The sequence below is a fragment of the Ptychodera flava genome, assembly GCF_041260155.1.
Source record: "Ptychodera flava strain L36383 chromosome 23 unlocalized genomic scaffold, AS_Pfla_20210202 Scaffold_24__1_contigs__length_23054250_pilon, whole genome shotgun sequence".
NCBI classification, from domain to species: Eukaryota; Metazoa; Hemichordata; class Enteropneusta; family Ptychoderidae; genus Ptychodera; species Ptychodera flava.
In genome coordinates this window covers 7,169,002-7,187,179 of record NW_027248278.1, presented here as the reverse complement: position 1 = coordinate 7,187,179, position 18,178 = coordinate 7,169,002, and the positions used below count along the sequence as shown (strand labels likewise).

The 18,178-nt window shown below is 37.4% G+C and overlaps 1 protein-coding gene across 1 annotated transcript in view; it reads left to right on the top strand.

Moving 5' to 3' along the window:
* The window catches only part of LOC139125086 (uncharacterized), a 45,137-nt gene that overhangs the window by 13,274 nt on the left and 13,685 nt on the right, over nt 1–18,178 (top strand). The window contains exons 4-10 of the mRNA XM_070691195.1: nt 1,553–1,675; nt 2,317–2,920; nt 2,980–3,436; nt 4,074–4,138; nt 9,251–9,510; nt 11,810–11,932; nt 14,062–15,196. Coding sequence (XP_070547296.1) covers nt 1,553–1,675; nt 2,317–2,920; nt 2,980–3,436; nt 4,074–4,138; nt 9,251–9,510; nt 11,810–11,932; nt 14,062–15,196 — 2,767 coding nt within the window. The remainder of the gene's footprint in view (nt 1–1,552; nt 1,676–2,316; nt 2,921–2,979; nt 3,437–4,073; nt 4,139–9,250; nt 9,511–11,809; nt 11,933–14,061; nt 15,197–18,178) is intronic.

The following is an 18,178-nucleotide window of genomic DNA, read 5'->3' as shown; positions in this document are numbered from 1 at the left end:
AATTTTAGGGCAATATTTTACGTTTTGGTCAAAAAATGTGTATTTCCAAAACTACTCATCCCATAGCTTTGAAATTTAGTGTACAGGTTCCTACAGATGAACTAAATGATAATTATTGAAATTATGATGAAATCTGCAATTTTGTAATTTTGGGGCAATTTTTGCCATTTTTGGTCAAAAATGTGTCTCTCAAAAAGTACTGGTCTGATAGCTTTGAAGTTTAGTATACAGGTTTCTACAGATGAGCTAAGTAATATATATTGAATATCTGATGAAATCTGCAATTTTGTATTTTTTGGGGCAATTTTGCCATTTTTGGTCAAAAAATGTGTATAATCAAAACTACTCATCTGATAGCTTTGAAATTTGGTATACAGGTTTCCATAGATGAACTAAATGATATTTATTGAAATTATGATGAAATCTGCAATTTTGAATTTTTGGGGCAATTTTTCCTATTTTTGGTCAAAAATGCGTTTCTCAAAAAGTACTTGTCTAACAGCTTTGAAATTTGGTATACAGGTTTCTATAGATGAACTAAATTTGATCTTTTGAAATTATGATGAAATCTGCAATTTTTACTTTTGGGGCAATTGTTGCCATTTTAGGTCAAAAAATTTATTCTCAAAAACTACTCATCAGATAGCTTTGGTTGACATGTTCTTAGGGATGATCCTATGTGATACATTCAAAGTATGATTAAATCTTCAATTGCGTATTTTTGCAGCTTATTTTAGCCACTTTTTTCTGGCCACTGCATCGAGCTATCAAAGATTTCCACCCTTCTTCATCAACATGTGTCAAAATAGTTATTCTCTACATAAACACAGCGGAGCTATATCGGCCGCTAGGGCGCTTGTATATGTTTTTCAACGTTTTTAATTTTAACAATTTTTGTAAATTTTTATTTAGTCCTCTCTGTGAATGTTTACTCCATTGATGAAAATTATGTTGTTGCTCTCAAGAAAAATTGTCAAATTCTGTGCAGCAGACGTTATGTGTAACGATATAAAACTTAAAAACATATTTTTCTGATAGTTGGCCCTTGAGTCTGCACACTTAAAACCACACACGAATACGTGTCTGTATTGTCATTCTTTTTCGTCTGTTATGGTTTCAAGTTCTGATTATTTAACTTTTTGTTCTCCGCATTTTCCACATAAATGACGAAAACATAATGTGCTAGTGTTACAATGGCATAATAAAAGTCACACATATGAATTTATCGCTCAGACTACAAGCTGCAACAACAGCCGCGCATGCAGCAACAAAGTTTGTCCGAATTTTAGGCAGCGTTGTTCGATGTCGCGCGCATGCAACTATATTTAGTAACAAACCTGAAATCATGATCAACGCTATTGACTCAGCTTTTATGATTGATGGCTCTTAGTACAGCTATTGGTCTGTGAAAGAGGAAATGTTCAAGAGGATGTAACCACTGTGTTTCATGGCTAAATGAATTTATCTGATTGCTCCCCCAAAAAAACAAAAAAACCAGCATATTATTTTGTAGCAGTTCTTAATTATCAGTATGAATATTTTTTCCTTGTAGAATCTCATGATCTGTGGGAAGATTTGAGAAGGAACAACGAGATTGACCGGCTTGGTGAATGTTTCATCAAATTAGCTCAGGATCTGTTTTTCAGACTGAGAACCGACTCAGTAACTGCTAAAGGTAAATGCACATCAACAGACCTTTGTGCTGTGTTCTATAGATGCAGAGTGCAATTTGGCTCGTGCGAAAGCGTTATAAACAATACCGACACGTGCAAACATATATTAGAATACACATGTGCGTTTATGATCGCAGTTTTATTTATACCACTCTTCTTTTGAATCCTTGGTTTCCCTATTTTTAACTGAGATCGCATCAAATTACGAAACATAGCAAGGTGTGTGTTTGTTACACAAACCACTGCGAGGGCACTTTGGAACATACAGGTACTGCAGACAGGGTGTTGTTTGTGAAATAAGCAAAGAAACTGCTGTATGTGAACTGTAATATAGAGACATTGTTGGTGCAAAATTGGTGTAGTGTCATGCCCAGAGGGTGCAATTTAAGGAATGCACTTGTAGTGCGATACAGCTTCTGCAATGTACAGCCATTGCCAATTGGATGAAGTTTATGATATTAATTACTCGCAAACAGTAACCTATTCTCTTCAGATTTGAGATTTTCACAATCCTCTATTTCTCTGGACAGTAATTTTTTCTGTTTCAACTTTGATCTGCCAGTGGATAATTATGTACAGTACACAATATTTATCTGAATTATATTTACATTTTTGTATAAAGAGATTTTTATTTTTCCTCCAGAAAAAATGTCGATTCTCAACTTTCTGTGTCAGAATGGTGCGCTCAAAGTGGACATGACGGTGAGGTTCGAAAATGAGAAAAATACAGAAAGACGATCAAAGTTGAATGTTGATGGAAAGTGTACAAGTACGTCATATCATCTGGAATATGGTGATAGCGAAGATTATAATGAGAGAGCCCTTGCGACAGAGGCTGATAATAATATGCAAATGTGCAACTCTGATGTTTCCCAAACTACAGAGGGCGCTCTTTCAATGATGGACCACACAAGAAGTTTGCATGGAGAGGAACCAATACAGGCCAATAATCACGCGTGTACCAATGGGAAGTTTGCAAAAAACAACATGATTCAACAAATGAATACAGAAAGGAATGTGTCTGATATGGGTGATGTTGACATAGGAGATGAACGGTCTCTAGAGGGCGCTGAAGTCACAGGACAGTACCCTGTAACTCAAAGTGAAGATTCTGAAGACTACAGTGTGTATAAGAGAGATATCATCAGTGGATATAGTCACGAGTTAAATCAGGGAAATGCAAATTACATCCTGCAAGAAGAGAAGGAATCTTTTCCTGACTCACGTAATGAAAAGAGTGACACAGGGTGTGAAGAGAACGTGCTCGTTCCGAAAATACAATCAGTCTGGTCCACTAATGAATCAGTGACGGAAGGATCGAAGGTACGCAAGTCAAAGAGGAAAAGGAAGAGACCCCTTCCCAAAGCTGTGATCAGGAGGCAAGTGTAATAATGAACCGGCAGGGCACTTACACCATGGAAGATCGGGAAGAAGGAGACACTGTTATGGATGAGAAAACCTGTCATACTGGAGATAGAGGGACTGCCAATAGGCGTAAAAAAAGACCACGTTTTCATTTGCCCGCCGAACAGTTGAATCACGAAACAGTCACATTCCACATGTGCGAGGTCTGCGGCAAGGCTTTTCGAGGAAATACGGACCTGATCAGGCACAAACGGACACACACCGGCGAGAAGCCGTTTCAGTGCAGACTGTGCGGAAAACATTTTGCGCAACTTGGAAATATGCGACGCCACGAGCAGTGGCACCTGAGGGAGAGTATGAAAACACAGCAGCAGGTCAAGATAAAGAGGCCTGTATGTGATCTCTGAGGTCAGCTATCTCCAAGAGGCTACCAGTATGTGGGTGGATAAATCACAGGGTATTGCAGGCATTATTCGTCTAGAATTTATGAATATGATCAATAAATTTCATGTGTTAGACTTTTTTCCTTTTACCTTATGAACTGCTAACGAGTTATTTGGTCAGGGTGATAACCTGCCGCGTTGGTGATCGGCAGAACAAATTAATGAAAGGGATTAGGGAGAGCAATTAAGAGATATCAAATGTTTTCTGTGAAATGCTATACTGAGATAGTGAGGGTAAAGTAATAGGCACACACACAACACAGGTAAGGCTTGCACGATGAAAGAAGTTTAATGCATAACATTTGTTGATCATATTCATAACTTCTAGACCAATAATGCCTGCGATACCCTGTGGGTAAATTCATGCAGGTCTAGACACAGGTGTGTGTATATATGTGCAATGAGTATTTGTAGCGTTGGCAATACAATGAAGAGAGGTTGAAACCTTTCACAACCATTGTTTATCCCAAACCCATTGTCATCATCGCTGATTTTGACCTGATTATTGGGGATTAGAGTGAGCATGTTGCATGCTCATTGCTGTATAGGAGGACACCCTGCAATGAGCATATCTATTGATTCTGTTGAGCAGATATTGTCGCAGGAGAGAGCAAGGCTTGATGGTCAGGTGGATGACCTGGTCAACCCCAACTTTCTGTAAATGGGTCAAAATTACCATGAATGACAATGGGTTTGGCTCAAACCATAGTGGCAAAAGGGTTAAGGTAAACCCTGCAGTTATGTCGCTGATTTTGGTTGTCCCATTTTTAGCTCCGCTGTCAGCGACGCAGAGCTTATCAAATAGGTTGATTTTCTGTCGTCTGCATCCGTCGTCATCGTCCGTCAACAATTGCCTTCTTCTCGGAAACCGCAAGTCCGATTGCTTTGAAATTTTATATGCAGTTCACTTGGGGTGACCTCACTTAAGTTTGTTCAAATCGTGGTGAAATTTGTATATTTCTATTTTTGGGTCATTTTTGCTGCTTTTGGTAAAAAAATCTTCTTCTATTAAACTGCTTATCCGATTGCTTTGAAATTTGATATGTAGTTTACTAGGGTGACTTCAGTTAGATTTGTTCAAATCTTGGTGAAATTTGCATATTTGTATTTTCAAGGCAATTTTTGTCGTTAACAATCTGTAAAAATCTTCGTCTTCAAAACTACCAGTCAGATAGCTTTGATAATTGTCACATAGGTCCCTAGATGAACTTTTTCAGATTTGTTCAAATTGTGCAGAAATAAGCAAATTTGCATTTTACAGGCAATTTTTGCCATTTTTGGTCAAAAAATGTGTTTCTCAAAAAGTACTGGTCTGATAGCTTTGAAATTTGGTATACAGGTTTCTATAGATGAACTAAGTAATATATTGAATTTCTGATGAAATCTGTAGTTCTGTACTTTTGGGGCAATTTTTGCCATTTTTGGTCAAAAAATACGTATTGCCAAAACTACTCATCTGATAGCTTTGAAATTTGGTATACAGGTTCCTATAGATGAACTAAATGATACTTATTGAAATTATGATGAAATCTGCAATTTTGTATTTTGGGGCAATTTTGCCATTTTTGGTCCAAAAATATGTCTCTAAAAGTACTGGTCTTATAGCTTTGAAATTCGGTATACAGGTTTCTACAGATGAACTAAGTAATATGTATTGAATTTCTGATGATATATGTAATTTTGTATTTTTGGGGCAATTTTTTCTTTTTTTGGTCAAAAAATGTATATTTCCAAAACTACTCATCTGATAGCTTTGGAATTTGGTATACAGGTTCCTACAGATGATCTTAATGATATTTATTGATAAAATGATGCAATCTGCAATTTTGTATCTTTAGGTTTTTCAATTTTTGGTCAAAAAATGTGTTTCTTAAAAAGTACTGGTCTGATAGCTTTGAAATTTGATATGCATGTTTCTACAGATGAACTAAATGTGATAGTTTGAAATTATGATGAAATCTATAATTTTGTATTTTTGGGGCAATTTTCGCCATTTTTGGTCAAAAATTTTGTTTCTCAAAAACTGCAAGTCGATAGCTTTGATATTTGGTATACAGGTTTTAAGGGATTATTTTAATATATGATATATTGAAATTAATTGTGGTGAAATCTGCAATTTTTATTTTTGCGGCCAATTTTTGCCATTTTTGGTCAGAAAATTTTATTCTCAAAAAACTACTCGTTAGATAGCTTTGGTTGACATGTTCTAAGGGTTGATCCAATTTGATATATTCAAATTATGATGAAATCTTCAATTGTGTATTTTGCAGCTATTTTAGACACTTTTTTCTGGCCACTGAAATGAGCAGTCAAAGATTTCCACCTTCTTCATCAACATGTGTCAAAAATAGTTATTCTCTACATAGACACAGCGGAGCTATATCGGCCGTTGGGTCGCTTGTTACTCTGTACTAAACAGTCTCAATAGCGTGTCAAGGGTAGGATTTTTCATCAATTTTATCTCAGATGAAAATATTTACTCAGTAAAGCTTTAGAGAGAGGAACTGATGACAAAACAACATCATGAATACTAACGCACCTTCAAAGATTGAGTCACATGTATGCTGCACTGAATGTGCGAACAATATCAGGCCAAAAGGAAGGTTAGGGTATATCACCCTATGGTAGAGTAGATATGAACCCTTCGAGTGCTTGTAAACTTTCCTGCCAAAATATTACCAAGTTTTATGAAATTTTTCATAATTTTTAGACAATTTTGGAGCAAATGGACATCACTTTTCATTGGCTATAGTGTTTGATCAAAATTTTGGGGAAAATCAGAAAAAAATTGTCGCTCTTACATTTTATAAATGCAACAAGGGACGACTAAAGGTTAGTGGACAAACCTTTGGCTGCAAAATTTAAAGGTATTTTTGTAGGGGCTTGAAGTAAAAGTGATGGTAGATTCCCTATGCTACCATCAGTACAATTTAAACAAAATTTCTTTGTGTCCACCAATCTTCAGTCTTGCCAGCGAGAAAAATTATCATTGGCAATTTTAGATTAGTTTATGAACCTTGTTCAGTGATTGCATTATGAGAGGCACATAGTACAAAAATATTCTCATTATTTTCCTCATGGTACGCATAGATTTTGTTGATCAAAATCGTAGACTGAACTTTCTATTGTCTATGTTGAATTGTTATCATACAACTTGTCGTACACATACTTAGAAATAATGTAATCTTGAAATAAATATTTCAATTGTGAATTTACTTTCACATGTATTTATTGTGAAGTTTATACCAACCTGTGAAGAAGATGAACAGTCCTGATAAAAATGTATTGTTGATAAGTCTGATTGTGCCAAATCTTGAGCTGTGGATCACAGTCCCTCCACAAATGGTCAAGAAGCACAACCTGGTTATTTTGCTATAGTGCTGGTTTCGATTGATCTTTGTGATGCTGCACATTTCAAACACTGAGGGCGCTATGAGAAGGCTCACATTATTACTTTGAGGAAGTACCTGTGTTGAAGCTATGACTCTCCCAAAATGTGATGGATATACATATTCAGTCAGTGTTGATTATTTTGTCACATGGAGAGATCTCCAGTGTAAGCTGACGTTAAAAGGCCAATAGCTTTAACTTCTGATTTATTGACCATTGTCATTTTGTGTGGATATTGCAAGCTCTTGTTCCACTTCCAAAAGCATGTTGACACGCCCACTATTTTCAAAACAGCGTCTATACATGGAAAATGCACTGTTATTTCATACATTTCAAACATGTCTTCACTGAGCTCTGTCAACACGTTGTCTTGACGTCTGAATTTTGCAAATCATGACACAAACTGGGTCAATTTTTTGCTGAAATTTCTCCGGTTTGTCGAGGTTATTCCACCATGACTATTAATTTGATTGCCAGCATTCCCTATGTTATTGTTGAGAAATATAGTGTTGAATACAATAACCAGTATCAGTGCATCTTGTCTGAGATATTTCTGGTTAGCCTAAAAGGGAAAAGATTATTTTGCCTTGTCTGCATCCTGGCAAAAAAGTCTGAGGGACCGCGGTTACTTTTGGCCTAAAAACAAATAAAAAAATTTTTCGCTCACTGCTCCTGAACCTTGATCCAGAAAATCCGATGAACAAGATTTTTTCTCTGGACAAAGTGATTATTTTCTGACAGGATCTACGGGTAATATGTTAATCAAGTTAAAGCACAGGTGCATCCTGGGATTTCCTTATTCAATTATTTCAAACTACTGTACCATTACTCTGTATAGCTGTCTACAAAACCTGATAATTGCCAAACACAAATTATCATGGTTTTCATGTTTATTCAAACTAAGCGATAAGAACAAACCAGCGTCCAAAACCACTCTCAAAATTATTGAAAGTCCTCTGAATTTCTTTACACAGACAAGATTTGCATGTCTTTATGAAGACAATATCAACTCATGTTGCCTTATGGATAAGGGCAGAGTGAAGACTAAAATATCGGACCACAAACAGGGTTTTGTATTAACCCTTTGAGTGCCAAACTCAATTTTTGACACCTTTAAAAAAGATAATGCAGACTATTTTTTTAAATTCTGGACAATTTTTTTTCAGATTTTCCCCAAATTTTGATAAAAAACTGTATCCAATGAAAAGAGGTCCCTTTGGTCCAAAATTATCAAAACTACTACAGAAAAATTCCTTAAAATTGTTAAAATGTTGCATTAAAATTTTGGAGGGAAAAATTACAGCACTCAAAGGGTTAATTGCTTGTAACTTGGGGAGTTCTTGAAAGAGAGACAGATGGAGCCCCAAGGAAAGTGGTTTTAGTTTGCATCCAAAAGTTTTTATCCTCATATAACTCCTGCTTGGAGATAATTGTGATCTGTGATTTGGTCTGGAAATATTGCTCAGCGCTGACTCTGTTAAGTTTGTCTTTCTATTAGCTGGTCGGTTCTACAACCAAATAAAGTAATTACTTTCTGAAAATTCTACTAAATCTTGTTAATTAGTGTTTTCCTTACTATAATCATGTGGTAATATGCCAATTATTGACAGCAATTATTGCAAATCAAGAAATGAAAGTGTTGTAAATGTGATGATGATTGTGTTGGTTTGGTTGATGAAATAGAAGTTATTCAAGCAATAAATCTCCACCAGTGACAGGTATACCTGGAGATTTCGACCATTTCATGACATCAATGCATTGGCAATCCGAGCGAACCAGGGAAAACCAAGTGATGGTTTATAAGGTGAAGTATTGCTATTATATTGTGGCAGTATATTCTGATGTGAAATGTTGGAAAAAGGGATTTTTCTCTAATTTAGAGCAGTGCTACATCATTAATATAAACTGATTTTAACGTATCAGTCCATCATATTGTTGTATCTTTGGTTTCAATATACTGGTAAAATCTACTAGAATTAATAGACCTGCATGTGCTGGTTAAGTTTTGATGACAGTTGACGATGCAAAATACGCCACAAAAATTTATCGAATCACCATTCGCTGAATCGTTTAATATGTGTTATCCCTCAGACCAGCATATTTGTCAGTTGTATTCAAGTAACTCAAATGCACCCACTCTGATTTTTCATGCAAATCTTGCTTAGCCTGTATTACCACTAAACCTAAAGATGGGATTTTTGAACATTTATGGCAGCACAGTGGTGTTTTTTAGTTCAAATGTGAGTTCTTTGTGAAAAAAAAGTTTGTCAGGCCCACAGACAAGCAAGTGACAATATGGTCTGTTGAGCGCCCTCATCGGCATGATGTCCCTTTATATCCCATCATCCTTTGAGTGAAAGCCAGCTGATGAAGATTTTGACCGATCCACTGTCCAGAAGGCCAGTCCTCAGTGTACCTTATCAGTGATACAGCCGGCCGAAAATTTGGCTTTTTGGAAAGCCACGAAAATATGGAATCGACGAAAGGTGTGGCTATTTCTCTACACAAGACAATCAATCTCTCGTTCGCAGAAGACAGTGATCGATCACCTTCTGCGGACATCGTCGAATCGTCGTCCCGTGCGGACCTCCCGAGATCTCAGAACGGACTACACGAGGGGAAATTAACGTGTTTTCAAGGTAATATAGTGTTTCTGATGATCATTTGATGGTATTTTAGGTTGGGTGCACGATGTTGTTAACGGCCAAATCAAAATAAAACCATAGTCGGGTCAAAATGGTGTAGTTTGGGTAAATAATATTGTGATCACCCCCACTGACCGCCTTTGTTTCGGAGACCACAACACAGTCGATTTGCCGTCGTGTGAACAATCACGTTTGCATTGCACTACCGTCAGCAACAGGGTATCTTATGCTTTGTGTGATCTAGGTATCAAGAAGAAACCGAAAAAAAAAAAAAAAAAAAAAAAAAACCCACCGAAAGAAATATAACAAATCGATATCCAAGTACCAAACACACTTATGATGTAATAAATTTTATAAATTGCCAATCTCTACAACAAACCACGCGATGAACAAAAACTGACAGGAGTGTGTATTAAGTGTAACGGTGTAATATGTATGGAGAATATCAAATGGTGTCGTATACATACATATTTTATTGACAAGAATACGTAATGCAACCATGAGAAAGAGGATCAAAGACTGTTTTTTGAACATTTTTTCGGAATTTGTGTTATTCACCATCTTGAAATAAACGATGGACGAACCGTACCTTCTACCCCACTTAGGCTAGTAAAAACACAAGAAGTCACATTCTTTGTGGTTCCTGTCAAAAATTTTAACATACTTAACATGTACCGGCAAACTGTCATCACATGTACTCAGTACAGGGAAGATGTACCAGATTTTGATTTGCTGCTAATAATAATGGTACAGTAATATTATTTGAGTGCATTGTCTTTTTTCTTTCTCAATACGAAAGCTCTAAAACATTGATGCCATCCCTGGATATAGTTCATTGATTTTCTATATGATGGATATGATGGTTTTATATAATGAACAGTCAAGTAAAATTTTCATGTGTGCTTTGTCTTGATGTGAGACGGAAAACTGATAATTAGGTCACAAGATTTGAACATGCATGCATGCATGTATCTATGCATGCATAATGTCCCACTTTGTATTTATATATGCATCATGCATGTATGTATGTGGAGGCTTGCATGCATGTACATGCATATCCCACTCCCAGTGTGTGTGTGTAAATATGTATGGATTAGAGTGGGGAAATTGTGCCCTCAAAGAAATCTAATTCTCATTTTGATCTTGATCATCAAATACATTATTAGATTCTAGGGAAAGAAAGCCAACAGAAAAATAAAAACACAGTAAAAGACACAGTATGTATGTACGTATAATATGAATGATAAACCTGCATAAAATTGAAATACATTTGGGGTTTGGTTAATAATTTTTTTATGCTTTGTTTAAAGCATGCAGAAATATCCTAATTTACCTTATATCGATTCATCTGCTGTCAGCAAATTTTTTTAAGATGTGTGCTGCATGCTGTGTTGATGTGTATAAGTTCTATTGAAAATATTGTGGATGTCCTTGTTGGCTTGCTTTACAGTGAAAAAAGAGTATGTATGTATTCATGTATCATTCATGCATGTATGCATGCATCTTTGTACCGGTATGTATGTATGTATGTATGTATGTATGTATGTATGTATGTATGTATGCATGCATCTTTGTATGTATTGTATGTATGTATGTATGTATGTATTATACATACATACTGTTACATACAAACATGAATGCATACATACATACTCTTTTTTCACTGTAAAGCTTACACAGAAATATATTCGCATATGTAAGTATGCCTGTACGTACGTATGTATCTAATGTGTCTCTCTCTTTCTTATATATATATATATATATATATGTGTGTGTGTGTGTGTGTGTGTTTGTACACACATCTTTATGTATGTACACTTTGTCCACAAGCAGTTACGAGAACTCTTTGAGCCAATTAAAGAATTTCTTGAAATTTCCATGAATTTGTCTGACCCTCTCATCAACTCCATACAGTTTTGAAGACTGAAATTTGCCATAAAGCAATGTGATCTGGATAAAATCCAAGGCTATAATATATTTCCACAAGATGGATCTCGAAAGCGAAATAAAAAAATACTTCATATCCGGGTAAACATTGCCTCTGATCTCAGCAAACAAATAGTGGGCAATTATTTCCACCTGTGCTGCATGTAACTGCAATATTTCACCTGTTGTTGTAAGGTGGGCCTGCAGGCAGTTGTTCCACACTCTGATTATTTGTCATGGTGAATATTTACGCAAGTGCATGACTGTCATATTATATTGGCATAAAAGGCCAACTGGTCGTATGAAAGTACTCCCCAATGCAGCCAAATAACTCCGTTGTTTTTGGTCATTTATTTGTTTTCCACAGAATGTACTCATTTGTGGGAAGAAGTCAAGCGGACAAATCAAGTGAAGCGACTGTGCGACTGCTTTGCGAAAGTAACCCAGGAGTTATTCCACCGACTGAGAAATGATACACTCACCAGCAAAGGTAAATAAATCAGTTACTGTCTGACAAAGAGGGCGCTGTTTGTTTCTGCAAAACATGTGCCCAGTATTCCACTACTATATTGAATTAATAAAGTTGTAGGCAGGCACTCTGCATCCCAATATGGGCAATCGCATGCATTTCTGAAGTACCTTGATTCTGGTTACTACGCGCATTGTTGTCCACAAACATTCCATTCGTACAGAAAGCCAGCGCGAGATTAAGAAACGTCTGCTCGCTCAGATTGTAGTGGTGACAGTGGACCTGCTCTGATAACATCGGTTGATATTTCAAAATTTCAGTGAAATCTAGTGTATACTAAGTGTGTACCTGTTTAGTGTAAATTACAGTAATTGACATCATGCTTTTGTCCTTACACCTCGATTTCAACCTGGATAGCTCTGTTAATGTTGGTCATATCATGTATGTTGCTTTGCGTGTCCTAGAATTCTTCAGGTAAACAAATGACATCATTATATGTATGTCAATCCTCGACGAGAAGCAGCCATCGCTTTTCTGAAAATTGATACAAATTGCAATGAATTTTTGATATTGCAGGCATTGTTATCTCCAAAACAATCCTGAATATTATGTAAACTACATAATTATCATTCCATAAGGTGTATGATAAAACCTTTACGGCCCTTATACAGATTTTGTGGAACTTGATTGTTCGATTTACAGGCCCTCACACGCTCGGGCCCTTCTGCCGTATGACCTCAATCCGCAAAACCAGGGCTGTAAAGATTATAATACATTGATGATCCATCTCTGCCTGCCTGTTGTCTGACAGATTCATCTATGATAACAAGTTTGTTGGTATCAAAGTCCTACGTAACGTCCCATCTTTTGTGTTCCAAAGAAAAAAGTTAGTCTAACTAGTTTCATACAAATGCTTGTTTAAATACAACTGCATCCCAAGGGGTATGTTTCTTAATGATATTGCATGTATTTCGAAAACTTAAGGCCCCGTAAGACCATGGAAATAATAGGATTCACTAATCTGTAACTAAGTATTTTCAATACTCTCAGCATCATTTTGCTGAATCTGCTATGGAGCAACATGTCAACTCAGTAACTGCAATTTTTAGCTCATATTTGTTTATATACCGTATAAAAATACCAAAAGAGCTTATATGATGATCGGTGGCATCTGTATGTCTGTATATTTGTGGGTATGTGCGGATGTATGTCCGTCACACACAAAGGCTCCCATACCGCCAAAGCTACAATCTCAGTATTTGGTGTACAGGTAGATGCAGGGGTTGAGATGTGAATTTGTTCAAATGAACACATCAGTGTCAAAAATGTGCAAATGAGGTAAGAAAAAGTGAAATCCTGCAAATGTACAGTAGGCATGCCATTTAGAAACAGGCAAACTCCACTGATCTTGACTCATTTCCTGTCATTGTTTATGAACTGTTAAATATTAACTGACCAGCTGCAACCATAGACAGTAGATGGGGAAGACCGTTTATACTAAACTAAGAGGGGCTTGTTTCTGATATGCATGTTGCTAAAGTTGACCTCCAGTACCTAAAGTTAGACCTTAATTACTTTTGTCATTCTTGTTTTTCTGGTTTAAATATTTCTTGTCGTTTTTCTGGTTGTACTGTGCAGAAATCATTGTCATAACATCAACGTAGAATTTTCCTCCACTGAACAGATAGAAACAACATTTATTGTTGATCATTGGTAACCCATACTGGTATATACCAATTCTGATCAAATTTGAGCGACACCGTATAATTGCGGTATTTTTTGTTTATTCACTTTATCGTTTTCAAACTTTTGAAGTGCCTAGTCCAATCTTCACCATAACTTTACACCACCAATTCCTGTATACTGATCAACACTTGCATTGAAAACAATGGGTTTGGGCCTTACCACGGTGGTGAAAAAGGGTCAACTTATTTCTTTTGTACTTTGTGTTGAAATTATCTTATCGTCCTTAACTTAAAAAAAAACACAACATAGCAAAGTAAAACTAAAAAGTTTTAAATGATAGCTAGTGTAAAAGTGTTTGGAAAGAGACAAAAACAAGTGGGCGAAAATTTTTCAATAAGTATCTATTGCATAAAAATAATGTTTAATTTCTCCTTTTTTTTCGCTTTTGACTCTTTTTTTTTCAGAAAAGTTGACAGTCGTCAACTTCTTGTGTGAGAGTGGTGCATTGCAGATGGATGTGACGCTAGACTGTAAAACGGATGACAGCAGAAGACATTTGCACAGCGAGGCCGAAGAAAAAAAACGCTCTCTTCATGAAAGTCTGAGGAGAGCAAGAATGAGAAAACTAAACTCACAAACAGTTACATACCATGAGAATGGCACTTACTCAGTTATTCCACAAGAGCAAAGCGATGATGTGGCTCCGGGGAGCGTCCTGTCGACCTCAGATGACCTTGCTGTAGAGGGCGCTGTACCCACAGGAGCCTACACGGCAACGACAGATGATAGCTGTGAGAATGACAGCGACAACGAAAATGTTACCCCAGTTTCAGTGTTCGAAGCGTCAAGAAGGAGTGAATTTGAGGACCATACAGTTGAGGATTGTGAAATGACGGGTGGGGTTTTGGAATGTAGCGAAAATCGAAATGAAAATCACGACACTGCGCGAAGTGCTGACAATGCTCAACAAAGCGACAATCCTCTTTATGCTGCCAATGATGAGAGTTACATCAGAAGTTTTGTCTTTCCAAAAATTCGGTCATTCGCTGCACCAAAGGAAACTCCCATGATCCTTGCTGAAGGTGTGAAATCGCAAGGTGGTGGTATTTTACCGCAAACGTGCATTCAGGAGCCATTAACGATTGATGACAGATCAGAGACGAATGATCATTTTGAGAAGCAGGAGCAGGAATATGGAGCATCATTACCCGTAGATATGGATGGCCAGCCTGTCGAAAGAGCGCAATATGTAACTGTAGTGCCACGTCACGGTGCAAGAAAGTCGAATAAACCGGCTAAAGCAAAACCGAAATCTGAAACAAAGAAACGCCTAGCGTGCGAGATATGCAACGAGGGGTTCGACTTCCGTAGTCGATTGGTCTCACACATGCGGGTGCACACGGGGGAGAAGCCATTCAAATGTGATGTGTGCGGCAAGCAGTTCACGCAGAAGGGAAGTTTGACAGTTCATCAGAGATCCCACACAGGGGAGAATCCGTACAAATGCGAGTACTGCGCCATGGCCTTCAGTACACGAAGCAAATTAATCAGCCACTGGGAAACTCACGCAGGAGGAAAGACAATTATTGCTTCTATATAGTTTAGTCAACAACAACCTCACCCCTTCTTGATCAAGCTTTGGTATCAACCAGTTCTTCCCAATGGCTTGATAGGACATTGAAAAGCTCTAGGGGTGGGGAAGGTTAATGTTATTTAAAAAGAAATACCTCACACAGCCACACGGGACTTAAACACAAAGTTGCCATCTCTTTACACCACTTTTGACAAGACTGAATTAACCTGGACCCATGGTATACTACAGTACAATTCAACACTTCCCTAAGGGATATGTTTGTATTTGCGCCCCCTGACAAGAACTGAGTAATATCCTTAGGAGTTTAGGCCTAGAGTTCTTCAGGGTGTGCCTATATGTCACATTTGTGTTTATGTTAATTGTTATCATCAAATCTCAACTCAAGCCCTGATAAATGTAAGCATTGTATTTTTGGTACATGTACCTAGTGTATTTCCAGTGTGCTCACTGGCTTATTTCTCAGTGCAACAAATAGCAATGATATTTATAGTACGCACACTAGTGCATAGTATTTCTCAGTAAACAGCAATTATATTTATACCCCGGTAGTACACATGCTAGTGCATTTCTATTTAGCCCAGCGAATAGCAAAGTATATTGACAGTACCCGTATGTACACTGCTTTATTTCTCTGCTCAGCAAACAAGAATTATATTTATAGTGCACATACTAGTGTATAATATGAACTAGGCAAACAGCCATTATATTTTTAGTATGCACACTAGTGTATTTCTTAGTGCAGTAAAGATTAACAATATTTAATTGTATGCTTGTGGCATCTTTCTCATGTCAGCAAATTTGTATTTCTTTACCAGTACATGTAGGCATTTTTACCTAGCTGAGCAAGCTGGCAGTGTAGACATACTACATTTACTGGCGTGTTTGCCAATTGTAGTGAGCGTAGTGGTTTGTATTTCTGGCACACCTGAAGAAAGCAATAAGGTTCCCTTAGGAGTTCCCTCTTTCATCGAAATGGGACCCCCTAGGATCATGCTAATGTATCATATTGTTCAGAGCCCGCCTGGTGTTCTTCAGCAATGCTGTGATTTCAACGTGCAATTCTGCCATTTTGATATGACAATATTCTAACACCATACGGTACAAAGTCATGGCAGAGCTGCAATATGATTCATTGATGATTTGTCCTTGTATAGGGATGGAAGAACTGTTGTCCTTTTATAGGGATGGAGAGACTGTGGTCCATGTATAGGGATGGAGGGACTGTGGTCCATATATAGGGATGGAGGGACTGTGGTCCATGTATAGGGATGGAGGGACTGTGGTCCATATATAGGGATGGAGGGACTGTGGTCCATGTATAGGGATGGAGGGACTGTGGTCCATGTATAGGGATGGAGGGACTGTGGTCCATGTATAGGGATGGAGGGACTGTGGTCCTTGTATAGGGATGGAGGGACTGTGGTCCTTGTATAGGGATGGAGGGACTGTGGTCCATGTATAGGGATGGAGGGACTGTGGTCCATATATAGGGATGGAGGGACTGTGGTCCTTGTATAGGGATGGAGGGACTGTGGTCCATGTATAGGGATGGAGGGACTGTGGTCCTTGTATAGGGATGGAGGGACTGTGGTCCTTGTATAGGGATGGAGGGACTGTGGTCCTTGTATAGGGATGGAAGGACTGTGGTCCTTGTATAGGGATGGAAGGACTGTGGTCCTTGTATAGGAATGGAGGGACTGTGGTCCTTGTACAGGGATGGAGGAACTATGGTCCTTACAAGAAATCCCTCCTCCAGGGTGCTTGACTATTTCTCAAATGGGAGAGCAATTTTGACAACAGGCGCACTCTGGAAAGGAGGGGGGTCCATACATAGCATATCCCCTTTCCTAGTGAAGATAATATGTGACGGTAATATTACCCACCAAACTTGAACAATAGCTGGTCAATTTGTCCTGTGTCCAGATAAAACTGAACCTTGACATGCTTGATGAAGCAAAATTTGTTTGACTTCTGGCAGAGAAGATCATATGGCTTTGCATGAATTTTTTTCAGTCGAAAACTGATAACCCCGTGTTCAACACAGATAACTAAATTGATGATTCAAGATGGCAACTTTTTCATTCACTGATTTTAATTCCAGACTTTGGGAGTATTGTCACTATCAGACCTATGTATATGTTTTCAATTGTGACATATGTACTGGGAAATGAGGGTGTTCAACACTGTGCTGTGGTTTAGCCCCATTGTTTTCAATGGTGAAGTTGGACCTATGTACGGAAAACAGGGATGGCAGCATTAAATCGTTACAACTCACTCAAGGCAACAGCTGTATAATAATTTTGTTGACTAAATCAAGACATCAAAAAATCATACCGTACATGTAGGTAGCTGTATATTGAAATAACTGTTTTAAAATATATACATATTTAATGCCAAGGTGTTGTTGACTTGCGGCTTATAACGAAAATCTCAAAAACAGAGATCACCAAAGAAGCTTTAGTGTAAAGCTGCGTGTCGGTGTGCCAAGAAGGTTGCTTCTTTTGTTCGGCAAAGTAATGTTTTCTAGTAAAAATGATGGCAACAGAAAAAAATTGAAATTTTAAAGGTACCCCAATTTTAGAGATTTTTTTATTACATGCCAAAAAAGGCAACTCATTTTAGACTGTATTTTCGAATCTGTAAATATATGGTAGTATGTTTTATCCATATAGATTAGTATTTATAGTAATTTCATGCAATTTGTAATGTTCTTTGAAAACTATCATGTTTTAGTAGTTCCACTTTGGTAATTAGTTGGTTTGTTGAATTCAATGTGATTAAAGTAATACCTTATATTAGCAATCTTGGTACAATCCTGTTTTTATACCTAGGGAAAGTGGGACTGCTGCATTTGGAAATATCTCTCGTACTGCTGGGCCAGTAGAATTTCTCTATTGCAAGAGTTAAAGGGCCAGTGACTTCAACTTTTGACGATTTATTCACTATTTTTGTTTTGCAAGTCAATTGCGAATTCTTGTTTCTCTCCA